We start from the raw sequence: 16226 nt of genomic DNA on the forward strand, positions 1-16226 counted from the left end.
TGATAATTACCTGCTTGTGTCTTCGTTCCTTGCGTCTGATTCTCGTTTCTTCTCCGTCTCCTTCTCTGTAGTCTCTCCCAAGTGCATCCACAACGGGAAGGAGTTCTCAGAGGGCGAGGTGTACCGCATGGACCCCTGCTGGCTGTGTCAGTGCCGAGGTGGAATCTCCTTCTGCTCCAAAGCGGAGTGCGCGGAGCTGGACTGTGAGAACTTCTACATTCCCGAGGGAGAATGTTGCCCCGTCTGCATAGGTGAAAGTGACAGCTCGATTTAGTCTTTTGCCAAAAGTCGCAACTGAAAAAACGCGACACTAGTTAGTGGGTAAAAATTTTGATGTGGTAGAGGTTACGCTACCGTTCAAAAGTTGGGGGTCACCTATACAATTTTGTTGGTGTTTCCCATTAAAAGTCACACTTTTATTCATCAAAAGAGTTGCAAAATGAATAGAAAATATAGTCAAGACATTATTTTATTATTAAAACCAATAAGGTTTTCAGCTGTGCTAACATCATTGCACAAGGGGTTTCTAATGATCCAATAGTCTTCTAACGCGATGTACCATCAGAACACTGGAAATGGGCCTCTATACATCTGTGTACATATTCCATTTAAAACCAGACATTTGCAGCTAGAACAGTCGTTTACCACATTAACAATGTATAGAGTGTATTTCTGATTCATTTAATGTTATAGTCATTGAGAAAAAAAGTGCTTTTCCTTCAAAAATAAGGATATTTCTAAGTGACCGCAAACTTTTGAACGGCGAGCGTATATGGAAACCTACCTTACCTCCGCTGACCCTAACCAGCTTCCACATTTCTTGTCATACATAAACTAAAGAGGCACACTAAAGTGATTCATTTCCACTTTGACCGTAGAAAAAAAATAACTTTTAAAGTTCTTTTTGATATCTGGCCCTGGCTTAATAGAGGGGGGACCCGCTCACAAAAACACATGTGCTCAAAGCCAGCTCGGGAGCATGGATATGTGCACTCTTTTTGATTGTAAAAAAAAAAAAAAAAAACACATATGGCAACCACATTACAGTCTGCCAGAAGCGTGTGTGGATGGAGATGGTAGCCAGCTTTGGCGTCTGCCTGCGTGGCTACACTTAGACAGAAGCATGAGATGGAGGGAAGACGGAGAAGAAGAAGAAGAAGAGGTGGATCGCAGAGGAGCTCGCGTTAGGTCAGTGTTGGGCGATACACCTGGAATGTGCCGGCATTTAGATAGCGCGGAATGCTTTCATCTTCTTCTTCTTTTCTTCTATAGAAAGCTGCTCACGCTCGGTGCGGAGAACAAAGAGAGCAACGCTTTCAATCTGGATTAAGAGAGGACTTTTGTGAAGACACTCATTAAAAATTACACTAACTGCAGCAAAGCTGAGATATCCCACCTCCTGACACATTTCTAGTGTTCATTCATTCATTTTCTACCTTAGCTTATGCTTCTGAGGTTGCAGTGGAGCCAATCCCATCTTTGTTCTTTAGGAAAGGTACACCCTGGACTGCTCGCTCGCCTGTTACAATGAGAGACAAACAACATATCACACTCACATCTCAGTCTCAAATTATCCTAACCTGAAGCTGCATGTATTTGGACTGTGGGAGGAACCCGGGCTCCTCTGAGAAAAATCCATACAAACACTTGGAGAACATGCAAACAGAAAGGCTCTTGTTTGAAGCAGAATTCAAACCAGTAAGAAGCTTGACACACATATTTTACAAATCAATGTTCTGGCCAACTATTTCAGTAGAATCGTGGGACAAAATGAATGAATGAAGAACCCTTTTTGGCTCCAGGTAGAAGCTTTTTATAAAGGTTCCACCTGGAAAAGAACCCTTTTAAACCCCTTTATTCAGGAAAGGTGTTTTACAGGGTTCTTGGTAACACAAATGGTTCCAGGTAGAACCTCAGCCCTTTTGGAACCCTTATTTCTAAGAGTGTAGAGCAAAGATAGAGCTGATTTGGTTTGGAATCCCTTTAGATGATAGATACTACAGCTTTAAAATGCAGCATATTTGAAGGTATATGCAGTACTTACGTGTACTTGAGGTGTACCCAGTTAGCGAGAGGGCGATTAGGAGAGAGAAAGAGATCCTGTTCAGGTTAATCGCAGCCACATGGAAGACGCTTCGGCAGCTTAAACTCAGCTGGGATCAAACCGCGGGGGCAATTAGGACTGTTATGTGAAGCTTTTCTCCCTCTGACACGCTTTCCGTAAGCTGCAGCGAACGTGTCAACACGGCGAATTGTGTACACACCTTCCTTTGTTTCGCACACAGAAAACGCTGAGGTCACCGTCTATGATGTCTGTTGTTAATAAGCAGCGCAAAACAACAACAAGCGAAAAAACAAAAAAAACAATTAAAGTTGTTTATAGACAGTGGAAACAAGGGGGCTTCCACGACCGGGCTCAGGCGTGATGCATCATCTCAGAAGGGCTGCGCTTATTGGCTTTTAAGCCGTCACATTTTATGGTTCTCACTAATGGCCACAGATCTGAAATTCTCTTTGCTTTGGACTGAGATTTATGGTATAAAACACTGACCTAGCCTTTGACCTGGGGGCACATCCAAAAACTCACATGGATGAGTTCAAGCTTTTGGCCCAGCTATGAGGAGACACTGTGGGGAGCAGCAGTTGTGGATGTCATCATCTTTGTTCTGTTTCCAGTTATTACATCTCTGACTTTCTCTCCGGGCGACACAGCATTACTCCAAACCTCATCCGTCTCATTGCAACTAAAGGCCACATTATATTACTCCGACTGCGTAACCACGGAGACCCCTCGAGCCTTCATACTTCTGCGTCGCGGACGGATACGCGCTGCAATTTCCCGCCCGATCGGTAGGGGTCGCTGCGCAAGGTTGTTGTGATTTTGGCTACAGTGAGCAACGGCGTCCGAGAGAGAAAGACTGTTGTTGTTGTTGTTGAAACAGTGGCCGTTTCTCACTTTTCTGTGTCACGGGACGCAGTTTTAAGATCATTTGAGGCGAGAAATGAGCCATTTAGAGTCTAAACATGTGGTTTGTGTATTAAGATATGACGTATTTATAGTTTGGCAGCGACGTTGTCGGCGGTGATCAGCTCTGTGGACGCTCGGTGCGCACTGTGAGCCGGCACAGAGCAGCTTCGCTCGGCCTGTCCCGAGGACCAATCGCAGCTCTCGTCTCGTCTCCGTTGTCCCTTGACGGAGTGACGGACACTTAAAAAATATTTTGTGCTGTCAGAGACGACGCAGAGGGCTTTGAGTAACCTACGCAGAGAACTTTACGCAGGAGTATAAATTAGGCTTAAGGTCCCTAAGTGCAGTGTTGTTGCAAAACCAAGGGCTCCTCAGTACTTAAAATGTAAATAAGTCATCGGAATTCAAAGGTGGTCCCTCCATAGCAGTCTGTGACGAGCCAGTTTCGATCTAATTCGCTCCCTCGTGGAGTATCCCACTTCCCTCTGCTGTGCTCTCACTCTGTTCCCCTGTTAATTCAGTTACAGTAGAGGAGGAAGTATGTGGTGCATACGACTGCAGTTTTGAGTTTCAATTCCTATCGCCGTTGCCAAAACCACAAAATGCGACATGTGACTTATTCGGATCAAAGTCTGTCCTCTTCTAACCCCCCCTTGCAATTTTGTATATGTCTCTCAGATGTGGAGTTGCTGTCGATGGACAGCACAAAGGCCAGCTGCTGGGTGAACAACAAGCTGCGAGCGCACGAGGAGCAGTGGAAGGAGGACGACTGCACCTTCTGCCAGTGCGTGGACGGAGATCCGCACTGCACGGCCATGGCCTGCAAACAGAGCTGCCAGAACCCGGTCAAGATCCCCGGGGAGTGCTGCCCTTTCTGTGAAGGTACAGAGACAGACTTTATCAGAATCTTTATCTTTTATCTCTTAAAACGTGAACCTCATATCAACGACGTGAAGCACACACACATCAGACCACATACCACACGGAGGAGGCTCCCGCGGCCCCGCAGCTTTTGCTACAGAGGCCAATGTCGCCATGGGCTCATTAAAGGGGAGGCCACAGAGCATTCTTCAAGCTGCGGGGTTCTTTGTGTTCCTTTATTAGTCTTGCCCCGCCAAAATGAGACCCACCTGTGTGCATATGTGTGTGTGTGGCTTCAGCATGCTTATAAAGCACAGGAGGCTCTCCATAAATGAAGTGGATCCTTTTTTTTTGTGAGCATAATTTGTTACAGCTCATTGGAGCTGCTCCTCCCACTGAACGTGGCGAGAGTGGTTTTGGGAATAGCTATGGTTGCTTTTACTGTTTGTGTGTGTGTGTGTCTGTGTACTTGTACCTCCTTAGGACTTTTTCTGGTTAAATTTGGGGGCTAAGATTTGAGGTAAACAAAGGTCAACTCTTCTAAATGAGGGTTAGGTTTGGGGTTAAGGGTTTTAGGGTTTAAATTCTAGTGCGCAGGCCTACTAAGCCGGCGTGTGGTGATGGTGGTCCAGTCCAGGTCTAACCCTAACAAGGGTAAGGGTTGGGGATGGGGTTTGGGTTTGGGTTAAGGGTTTTAGGGTTAAAATTCTAGTGCGCAGACCTACTGAGTCGGCGTGTGGTGATGGTGGTCCAGTCCAGGTTAGGAAGTCAATGCAGTGTACAGACAATAGCTCCACAGTGTGTGAATAATCCAAGCTGTCTTCAGTTGTTGTGGCTTCTCGATAAACCTGGCTTGGGTTCAACTCGATCTGGGCAGTGCCAGAGTCTGACTAAAGTCCCGGAAACACCCCTATTATGGTTCCTGGTAGTCTTAGAGCAAAAAAAAACAAACAAAAAACATTTACACGTATCAACGTATTAATGGGTAGACAGTTCCACGCTGTACGATATAGAGGTATAATCCACCCCTCACAGTGAGACCCACCCAGGTGTAATTGCTCCACAGTTATCTGTAATTATTGTTTACCCAGAATAATAGCAGTGTAAATAGGTAGCTATTAAAGTTGGCACAAAACAGCAGAAATGAGGTATTAGACCTGAGGCAATCTGAGCACACATATTTTTTTTTTTTTAAATCTTTGTTTTCTTTATTGTTTTTACTTAAACTGTTGCTAACATGCGAAAAATCTCACCCCCCCCATCTCTTCTTTTGTTATCCCAGAGCCTTCTTATGAAACAGTTAGCCCCCTGCTGTGTCCTCCACTGGAAAACTGCTCCCTGTCAGGCAACGAGTGCCCGTACGGCTTCGAGCAAGACCAGAATGGATGTCTCCTCTGCCAGTGTCTCAGCAGTAAGTTCGCTGTCCTCACTTTAAGGCGTTAAAGCTTCCATTTCCTTTGACGTGCCTCTTCTTGCGGTGGACAAACAACACAACATTTACCTTTTCTCGCACACACACGCCGATGATGTCGAACTAATTTGTCAAGCACTTTTGACTTCGACAACCACAGAGACGTGTTTAACAATCGTCACCACCGCACACATCCACATTCCCCATAGCAACTCACGCCTTTTCCCCCCTTTGATGGATTGCTGTGCCCCCCCCCTGTGCATTGCATGACCTTTACCTTAAATCTTTCAGACGACTCCTGCCCCGAACTGGGAAAATACTGCTCCCTGCAATGCCCGATGGGATACGAGAGGGACGATTTTGGCTGCGAGGTGTGCGAGTGCAGCGTCCCTACGCCGAGGTGTAAACCTCTGACCTGCACAAAGACCTGCCCCTATGGATACGTGTAAGTAATTTCCCAGTCACCCTGGGTTTTTCCCCTCATCCCTCAAGCGTGGCTACACTCATTTGTCATCCGTGTTTTCACTCCTGTTTAAAGGCATACGTAGATCTTTAGTAGATGCGTGAAGAAATCTTTGGAAATTCTGTTTTGAAACGATCAGTTTCCAATGTGAAACGTTCATGAAGCTGAAGGTTGTGCCAATGTAGGGGTGGATTTAGGCCCACTTTACATTACGCTTTTCGTAGTCCCCGACAACTTCAAAGCGCGTATAAAGAGAACGCGTCGGGCTCGCGACAGCGGGAGGTCAGGGTTTAGGCGATTAGCAGATAGGGCGCGCTAATTAGCATCGACCCCAGGACTTTTGGCGGGGGTGAAGGAGGGCGCTGGACGCTGTACGTGGAGCACCTCCGAAACCAAGTGCCTGATCAGTATCTGGTCGGAGGACGAGATACAGAAGAAGCCTGGAGTCGTCCAGGAACAAGATGGCCTACGTAAAAATGCAACAACGGATGCGGGAGGCCGGCTACGATCGTACAGTCGAGCAAGTAAAGAGGAAAGTTGTAAGCGCTGTGCCTAAAGACAATGGTAAATTAAATTCAGTTAAATTTGTTGAGCTTATCGCGGAGGCCAGTGCCTGTTTGGTCACGTTTAAAAAGGAAGCACAACAGACGCACAACTGTACTTTGGCATCCGAGATCAAAGGGCCCACCTTGGTGGTGTATCCCAGGATTTTAAATCTCCCTCTAATCCCATTTAACCCAATCAAACATCTGGAATTGCTCTCTGCTGGGATATTTGGTTCCCCCCGGGCGGGCACTTTACGTTCATTTCATAAATCATTGTCGTGTTTGCAAATAAAAAAACAATCGAAAACACATCGCGACATTGACAAAGGCGGCTTTTGTTGTCAAACGTATTCGAGAGGAGACGAGGAGCAGGAAGTCCTGGCTTTATCCCTCATAAGTAGCAGTTTTAAGTGGAGCCTCAGAAGTCTAAAACCCCCTCAGAGACTTTGCCAACACAGATCCGTCTCCTCGCACAGGAACCCAGCACGCAGAAACCAAAAATCAAAAAGGGCTCATTGTGTCGTACTGATGACACTCTTGATTATTCCAAAGCATTAAAGCTGAAAGCTCAGGATGAAGGTACGCCGTATATATATAGAGAGTGATCTCTGTTGGGCTAAAGGGCGAAATTTTCCATCCTTCCTATCTCAAAATCATCACTGTGCCTACACACGTCTCCAATCGTATTCCAGTAGCCATCAGCGCTGCGGCACAGTGGAAATTGTGCTGAGCCTAGCAGCAGTCCCAGGCCCCCCCGGGGGGCCCTCCCCCCCCAACAGCCCGGCGTGTATCCCCCTGGAGCCCAAAGCACTGCTTGGCATTCCACACTACCGTCTTTAAACAAAGGTCACACACAGCGCTCTCCGTCTCTGTATTTGTACAGTGAGGCACTGGCCCGAGCCCTCACACATGTGTTGTTTCAGAAACCTGTTATTGCTGCTTCAGCATGGATGATGGAGGAGGGGGCAGGCAGGGGGCGGGGGGTGGGGGGGCGGTCCTCTGTTGTGTTGAGTGTGTCCCCTTCATGGGACACCAGCGCTGCTCTTGGGGATCCTGGAAGATAAAGATTAATGGCGTCATTACCGAGGCCGAATGAGGCCATTGCATTATAAAAAAGGGTATCATCACTTACCTCCTTGGGAGACGCAATAAGGTTGAGAGAGGATAAATGAGAAGGAGGTGAGGTGAGAGGCATTAGATGCAGGTCATTCTTTTATCCAAGCGTTGACAGATTATCAACCTGCAGCTCATCCATCCCATTCCAGTGGATCCAACTGATATATTTCCAGATTCTCCAGCTTTTTGCCCGTCATACTGTTCAACCATCAGAATAAGGGCCAATTCCAATTCCTATCTTAATCCTCAATCTCAACCCTTAATCTTAACTGGCCCTCAAAACCAAGTGTTGAGGGTTATTTTGTCACTTAGAAATGGGACACCCCTTAAATGCAGATACGTCTTCAGACTGTAGGGGGCACGACGGCTGATCCTGGTGACATCTGCAACGAGAAGCGACTTGATATCGATGGTATTATTAAAACCTGTATGTTTGCTGCTGTGTAGGCGGAACAAGCACGGCTGTGAGATGTGCCGATGCGTCAAGTGTCCTCCCTTCACCTGCGACAAGCACTGCAGCGACGGCTATCGACAGAACAGGAAGGGCTGCTCCATCTGCATGTGTAAAGGTAAACTAAACTAAACTCTATTATTCCACGTAGCTCACACCAATGCGTCGCATTTGTCAAACTACGAGCTCTAAATCAGAGGTTGTAGATCGTTGTCACAGTTTCCTGTTGCTCGGCTTTTTAAGCCCAGAACAGATGCTGGCCATATTGACATGGAGTGTAGTTTTTATGTTTTCAGATGTTTCGTAATCCTGTTTGTGACCCAATAACTTTAAAGGACTTCACCAGGACACAATCACTATTTTACACAACATATATTTTTTACGACGCACGTTCAGACACGGGGAACTTATTCTTCTTATTTCGGGCGCTGCATGAGATTTTCATCGAATTTTCTTGATTAGTTTTTTTTGGATTGTTTTTCACGGTGGGCTCACTGACCTTTCATCTGTTACCAGACCGTAACAACGCATTTACAGACAGGTAGTGACATTTACCAACCGTGCTCCCCCAAAGGATAGACCTTATCACAATACACAGCATGTTGGCAGTCGCAAAAGGCTAGAGGATGGAAGGAGATAGCAGAGCTCTGTTAGCGGTTTGTATTTCTGCCACTGAGCTGCAGCTTTGATTTCCTGTGACCTTTCACTGCTCTGCTGTGGAGGCTTTTCTCCGTCTGCTTGTTTTTGGTTCCTTGTTGGTGTTCAGGAGCTGTTTGTGCTGCTCTGATTAGATTCCAGCAGCCCCTTTAGGTTTAAAGCAAGTATGCAGATGCCATATTTATGCCCAGCCATGTTTGTGTTGCCAGTTAAGCTGCTTTATAAATATTTCCAACTCAAATACACTTAGTTTTCAGATCAGTAGAGCTGGCTTCTCGCCTCCACAAACAGATAGACACACTCTGTCCAATTCTACTACAAATAAACTGCTGTTTACCTGACGTTGAAACTCCTGGATCAGTCCCTATGTGGACTGTTTTATTTACTATTCAGAGGTTAGGAATGTGTTTATTTTAGAATGTATTTAAAAGACGCTGAAATGGATGCTGTTGTATGTTGTTATTGAAATAATATACACAATCAAAAAACACTCACATATTCCTGACTGATGAATTACTCCTCTACGGAAGAGGATTTGGGCCACACAGGATTAATTCTGAGTTTTAAAGTAAGAATTCTGAGAATAAAGTTCGAATTCTGAGTTTTAAAGTAAGAATTCTGAGAATTAAGTCAGAATTCTGGGTTTTAAAGTAAGAATTCTGAGAATAAAGTCAGAATTCTGAGAATAAAGTCAGAATTCTGAGTTTTAAAGTAAGAATTCTGAGAATAAAGTCAGAATTCTGAGTTTTAAAGTAAGAATTCTGGGAATAAAGTCAGAATTCTGGGTTTTAAAGTAAGAATTCTGAGAATAAAGTCTGAATTCTGAGTTTTAAAGTAAGAATTCTGAGAATAAAGTCCGAATTCTGAGTTTTAAAGTAAGAATTCTGAGAATAAAGTCAGAATTCTGGGTTTTAAAAACAGAAATTCTTAGAATAAAGTCAGAATTATGAGAATAAAGTCAGAATTATGATAATAAAGTCAGAACTCTGAGTTTAAGTCAAAATTCTGACTTTAAACTCAGAAATTCTGTCAGAATTCTCAGTATAAAGTCAGAATTCTCAGTTCAAATTCAAACTTCTAAGTTTTAAATTCAGACTTCCAAGTTTTAAAGTCAGAATTCTGAGTTTAAACCAAACATGATCGATGACATTTCCCGTGACTTTACAAAGCTTCTCGCACAGCTGTTCCACTTCCCACCGTTTCCCACTCGATAACGTTTGTGTTTTCACGTGTTTCATCTTTAGAAAGCGGCCACATCCCGAGCACAACTGCCCCGGCAGCACCCTTGCCCAGCTACTGCCTCACCTCCAACGGGCACCGCTACGAGGAGGGCGACGGCTGGCACGACGGCTGCCGCGACTGCTACTGTCACGCCGGGCGGGAGATGTGCGTCCTCATTTCCTGTCCCGTCCCCAGCTGCTCTCATCCGGTCGTCAAGCCCGACCAGTGTTGTCCCACGTGCGAGGGTAAGCGTCTGCGAAGGCATATTCAGGTTATTTCATATGGAGGATTAAAGGGTTGTAGGAATGGAGCCTGGGGTTTTAATGCTCTTTGTGAAAACTCTTCATTTACTTACCAAAAAGAAGGTGATATTGGAGAAAAGATGTGGCTCTACTCAGAATTTCAAAAGCATACATTTGCCAAGAAGCGGCCCTTGATTAGTCCTAAAATTCCTGTTTTTTCTTTAATATAAATTATATTTTCTTTCATTTTTTCCCATAATAAACCTCCAGATTATCCTTACTCATTTAAAAAGAGAAATGTTCCAATTGCTCCTCAATCCATTAATTCACCACAAACTTACACACCAGCTTCACTGTTCCCCTTCTCATCATTAGAAATAAAAGTGCGAAGTAGAACCATATAAGGTTCTTCGGCTAGTCGGAGAACCCTTTTTTGGCACCAGGTAGAACCTTTTTTATAAATGTTCCACATGAAACCCTTTTGGAGGGTTCCACCAAGAACCCTTTTAAAACCCTTTATTCAGGAAAGGGGTTTTAAAGGGATCAAAATGGTTCTTACTGGAACCATTAGTTTTACCAAGAACCCTCTTGGGTTTTTCAGAAGCAAATGGTTCCAGGTAGATCCTCAGCCCTTTTAGAAGGAACCCTTATTTCTAAGAGTGTACGTGCTGTTGCTCACGTATTCTGTACTAATGAATTCTTGCTTTGAGATCAGTAGATGTAGTTTCATTTAAGCTCTGGGACGTAATCAATTACAGAATTACGTGCAGCGAGGCCACACATCTGTCACCGCACGTCTCCTCGCAGCTCGGTTCAGCCAAGAACTCTGGGCCATTATCGCTTTTTAGGACCTTCGCCTTGCTTTGCCACGAAAAAAAAAACTCACAGACACACATTCTCTCTGTCTGTTTCTCTCTAAAAATGGAAGTCACTCTTGATCCACGCCCCCCCTCGCTATTTTATCCACAAACCCCTCCACCGACTCATGCGGAGTATTTATGGAGGAGTGACTCAGCTGGGCTGTTCAAATATTTAGGAGTGAAAGAATGTCTACAACTCTTCCGGAGATTCACACTCTTTGCAGTCGGGGGGACAACGGGGCTAAGTCTTAGCAGATGTCTGCTGCTCTGCTGGACGGAGAGAGAGAGTGTCAAAACACAACTTTGACACGACACCGCACCGCCTGAGGCTTTTACTGGAGCGTAGTTCTCCCATTACATCCGTATTCTAGTAACCTTCCACTCCGCGTTTACTCTCTCAATGTCGTCGTAGTGCAACACTCGTTTAATCTCTCTCATCAGAATGTAAATCATGATCCACACGTGACACACACTCTCTCTCCTCTGTCACTGTAGATGAGTCGGGCAGCGGTCAGCCCGAGGGGATGGACATGGTGGTGTGCAGGGCGCCCGGCGGGGAGTTTTACGTGGAGGGCGAGACCTGGAACCTGGACGAGTGCACGCGGTGCACCTGCAGGAAGGGCCGCGTCCTGTGCGACACGGAAGTGTGTCCCCCGGCTCTCTGCCAGACGCCGACCAGGAACAAGGACACGTGTTGCCACGTATGTCCAGGTAAGAGACGAACACAGGGGGGTTGACTTAATATTTTATGCCACAAACGCCTTTAGAAATGGTCGGTTGCTGGTCTTTGAAACATGGGAAGCTCGTTATTTATGCAACTAGGACTAGGAAAAGTGAAGTTTGCGTGTTCTCCCCTTGTGGGTTTTCTCCGGCTTCAGCCTAGAGTCCGAAAACATGCAATATGGGGATTAGGTCAAATTGGACACTCTAGATTGACTTTTTGAACTATCCTGGATGTAGCCTGTCTATCGAAGAACATCACTTTATTCACAGCACTGCAGGGTGATACACAGTCTCTCTCATTATTGTGCGACTCTCACAATAAGAGGAATAACTCAAAATATGAAGGGCGAGACGTTCACCTGCGGCTCGCTAATGTAAACACACGGAACGCATTACTTCCTGCTTCAGCTACGCACCTCTCTGACGTCACACGCAATACTCAGAATACTCAAAAAGTCCAATATCGTGTGTCCCGAGTAGTTAGGTAAATATATAAGGGCAGCTTTACATATGCTATCAGCATGTGGGTTTGAAAGGTCTCGCATGTTGCACTTTGTCGGTCCGTTTTTTTGTCAGGCGCTCATAAAGAAACCAGCCAAGATCTGTTGGGTTTACACAGAGATCCTCGAGGGCAGGCAGTAGCACATGTGGACTGCTTTTCTTTACCCCAGCGGCTCACACCAGAGGTTCATCCAACTCTAAGAATGTGGGCTAATCTCTCTGAATCTGTACTGTTCGTACAGACAGTTGTGGGAACGCACTCAGACACACACAAACGTCAAGGCAAACACAGCAAAACCGCACACGCCTATTTTTATTTACAGCTGCGCCCAAACACTCGAGTCTCTCTCACACTTAAAAACAACATATCCCGAGCACTTCCAAGCATGAGGCCCACAAATCAGCAACGCATGACTGCGCCTGAGAGAGCTGCTCCTCGAGAATGCCAGGCCCGCCTTATCATCGCTGCATCTCACCCCCTCCACCCCCCTCACAAAAGCAGATTGTCAGAGAGGGCAGCCTTTGATATATGTACGGGCCTGGTCGCCAGGAATGTGGTGGAATCAGAGACATCACAGTGACCGGGCCACACGATGTATGGTTACAGTTGGGCAGAACGGTGTTTATACATAAGCTAAGTCTTTGGTCATGGGAAGGCCAGAGATCTCAGGCCTCTGATGAGAGAACGACACAGCGTGAACTAGTCATCTTGAACGCAACCGCTTTGTAAATGCATAAAAAGAGGCTCAAACATGTCCGTGCACTGTCGCGATTGAAGCCTTCACATACCTGTGTGTGCAACCACAGATGAGACGCTGAGCCCGTTGCTGCCGGTGAACAACAGCCAGCAGGAGTACTGCATAACCAGCGACGGAGACGTGCTGCTGGCCGGAGATTCCTGGAAGGCGAACGCCTGCACCAGCTGCACCTGCAACAACGGAACCATTCAGTGTTTCTCTCAGCGCTGTCCGGCCGCCAACTGCAGGGTGCCCGTCTTACGCAAGGGCCAGTGCTGCCCACACTGTCTGGGTGAGTTTTTTATAAATTTTTTTTTTTTACACAATAAAACAATAAAATATGATTTATGGATCACTTCAAAAAACCATCAGAGCTGTGCAAAACCACAATTCTATGTGGACCAATGAAACGAGGGCAGAGCCTGTTATTGGAGAAAAGTTATAATTCATAACATGGCATTTGTGAGAAAGTGGGAGTATCTCAGAAAATGCCCATTTGCCAGACTCAAATGTGTGCTTCTTCATTAGGCCTAGCCACTCTGGCGCTACATAGGCAAACACAATAATCCGCAAACAACATTCCATGTGACACACACACACACGGTCCACTCCAGAGCGAAAACATTCCTCGAGCATCCGCACATTCACACGTGTTTCCTGTCCCCCGGCAAACACGCCGTCTGTGGCGGCACAGGAAGGCAAAAGCTGCGTATCAGCTTTTCCTATAGAGGGAAAATGTCAGCGTAGTTCTCCCATTGTTCACGCCGATATGTAGCCCTTTTGTTTTTTCCAGTGGAAAACAAGACGGGGAGGACATTTCCTATACAACACAGCAACGATCGACGTAACAGCAGGGGAACCATACATGTATTCACAGTGCGATTCTTGCTAATAATCATCCCGTTTGAACAGAAATGACGACGTCAGTGCCGGTGACGGTGTCCACCAGTGTGCGCAAGGCAACGGTCGCTGCTGCTACGGCGGAGAGCGCAGCGCCGGTCACCACCACCACCACCACCACCACTGTCCATGTGCCGCACATCATCGCCGATACAGGTAAAAATGCTGAGTGTTTACGTCTCCAATGAACCAATAACGACGAGTGGCAGGGTTTCGATCGACAGTGAAACATAAGCCAACGAAAAAAGATGACGATGAATGAGGGAACGAAGGAATGGCATGACTTTATCGCTCTTGAAAACCTCCACTGTAAGAATTAGTGACATCTAATAGCGAGACTGCAGACGGTAACAAATGAAGGCCTCTAGGGCTGAAACAATTACTTCATCTAACGATTATTAAATGAATTGTCGATTATTTTGAGTGAGGAGTTAAAACCAGTTTTCTGATTTTTTTCCTCTGGTTTCTTTGCTCCACACAACAAAGAAATCATTAAAACGTCCGTTTTCGTCATTTTCTGACATTTTCTGGACCAAACGATGACTCGATTAATCGACAGATTAGTCAATCATGGAAATAATGGTTGGACGCAGCCCTAGAGGAGTCTTCAGCTCACACAGTCCCGAGCATGTCAGGGAACTACGGTAGCCTTTACATCCCAAAAAGGACGGCATTCCAAGGCTCCAAAAACCAAATTACTTTATATAAAAGTATATATGACAACTTATGGTTAGCATAGCGTTACCTAATAGCATAATTGCTTTAGTCATTTTTTGGTAATTGTGATATTCGCCTAACTTTACCATTGTGCTTGATAAAAAAAAAAATGTTTTTTCCGAAAACGTTCAAATATAACTATGCTATTACGCCAACAATATTTGATTCTGCCAGGTATTACATGCCATACCTTTAAAGCAAATACTGCTGGAATATAAACTAATTCAACAAGCTCTCTATGGTAACGATGACATTGAAATAACGGCGTGTTTCTGCATCTCACAGACGGACCAGCTTTGGGTGAGAATTACCCCAGCCGAACGGAGATGGCCCTCATCTATCAGTCGGCTGCCTGGATCCTGGCTGGTCTCCTCCTCGCCGTGATCATCTTCCTCATCGTGGCGTTACTCGTCAACAAGAAAAAGAAGTGGGTGCAGATGTCCTGCTACAGTGCACCAAAGAAGGTAAAAGAAAGAAAAAAAGAAGAAGCTCTTAGTAAATCACACAAATCAGCCTCCTTTGGTTGGGAAGTGCTGGATTAGGAAGGTGCTAAATTACACGGGCGAGTTCAGAGTTGATAAGTGAAGAGGTCGGGAGGCGTGCTAGAGGCCTGTCAGGACGTCAGGATTAAGGTCCTTTTTCTTCTTCGCGCTGTTCTTTCAAGCTGGAACGAGGTGATAAAAATCAGTGAAATTCCCCCGATTACAACATGTTTACCATGTTGTTACTGTACGGTATTGTAAAGCCAAGCATGCACCTACCTGAAGTCATCTACGCTACCCTTCAAAAGTTTGGGGTCACTTAGAAATGTACCTATTTTTTGAAGGAAAAGCAATACAAGATTAAATGAATCAGAAATACACTCTATACATTGTTAATGTGGTAAACGACTATTCCAGCTGCAAACGTCTGGTTTTTAATGGAATATGCACATAGGTGTATAGAGGCCCATTTCCAGTGTTCTAATGGTACATTGTGTTTGCTAATCGCGTTAGAAGGCTATTGGATGATTAGAAAACCCTTAAAAACCCTTGTGATGATGATGTTAGCACAGCTGAAAACAGTTTTGCTGGTTCTATTCCTAATCCTTCACGTTTCCCTTCCTTAGACAGTTATCCTACAGAAGCATGTGAACAAGAACTCCGTGGTCTACATGGAGCCTTCCAAGGAGAACAAGTTTCAGAACGTGCGGGACAACTGCGGCATCATCCACTTCTCTCCAGAGATGGGCTCCCCGTGTGCGGACAAGATGACCATCCCCAGGGCCAAACTGAGCATGGGCAACAACTGGACGTCGCGCTAAAAAAAACACACACGCACTCAAGAGACTCTGCAGATCAGAGCACGTTCCCGGCGACTCCCCACTCTCTCGTACTGCTGTATCCAAGGCGTTTAACGTAACTGTGCACACCCTCAGGCACCACCATATTTCCACCCCCGCCTCCCTTTTTTTTTTTTTACCTGTGCAACAGTAAAAAGCAAGGATGCTCTGCAAGAGACAAAGCAAGTGACCTTAGTTTCTTTTTTTTTTATCATCACGTGCGCATAGTTTTCTGTGTTTGGACATTTGGGCGGAGTGAGATGCTGGGCAGCGGTCAGAGACGTGTGGACTCGTAAAAAAAAGGCTCTGTGATCTGCTTTTTAAACAGAGAACGGTGGCAGCCAGTGAGACTTTGACTGTGAACATTGTGATATTATTTCTTATTGTTGCCTCCTTGAAAACTGGAACTTTGAGGAGCATTTACAAAAAAAAAAAAAAAAAAAAAGCTTTAGGACGGGAGGTGTAGTTTAAAGGGGACACTCCACCAGAGTGCTGCAGTGTTGTCGTGGATGTAATCATTATCATCAGCAGG

General features: G+C 45.5%; 1 protein-coding gene across 1 annotated transcript in view; it reads left to right on the plus strand.

Annotated features, from left to right (window-relative positions):
• Nucleotides 1–15742, plus strand: part of LOC310942277 (cysteine-rich motor neuron 1 protein) — a 33115-nt gene extending 17373 nt beyond the window's left edge. Inside the window, exons 5-15 of the mRNA XM_083907631.1 lie at nt 72–251; nt 3647–3850; nt 5112–5240; nt 5532–5685; nt 7812–7933; nt 9717–9938; nt 11291–11506; nt 12827–13048; nt 13669–13812; nt 14659–14837; nt 15482–15742. Of these exons, the coding sequence (XP_083763757.1) occupies nt 72–251; nt 3647–3850; nt 5112–5240; nt 5532–5685; nt 7812–7933; nt 9717–9938; nt 11291–11506; nt 12827–13048; nt 13669–13812; nt 14659–14837; nt 15482–15676 (1967 nt within the window). The 3' untranslated portion in view covers nt 15677–15742. The remainder of the gene's footprint in view (nt 1–71; nt 252–3646; nt 3851–5111; nt 5241–5531; nt 5686–7811; nt 7934–9716; nt 9939–11290; nt 11507–12826; nt 13049–13668; nt 13813–14658; nt 14838–15481) is intronic.
• Nucleotides 15743–16226: the final 484 nt, after the last annotated feature.

Source organism: Microchirus variegatus, assembly GCF_963457635.1.
Source record: "Microchirus variegatus genome assembly, chromosome: 21".
Taxonomy (NCBI): domain Eukaryota; kingdom Metazoa; phylum Chordata; class Actinopteri; order Pleuronectiformes; family Soleidae; genus Microchirus; species Microchirus variegatus.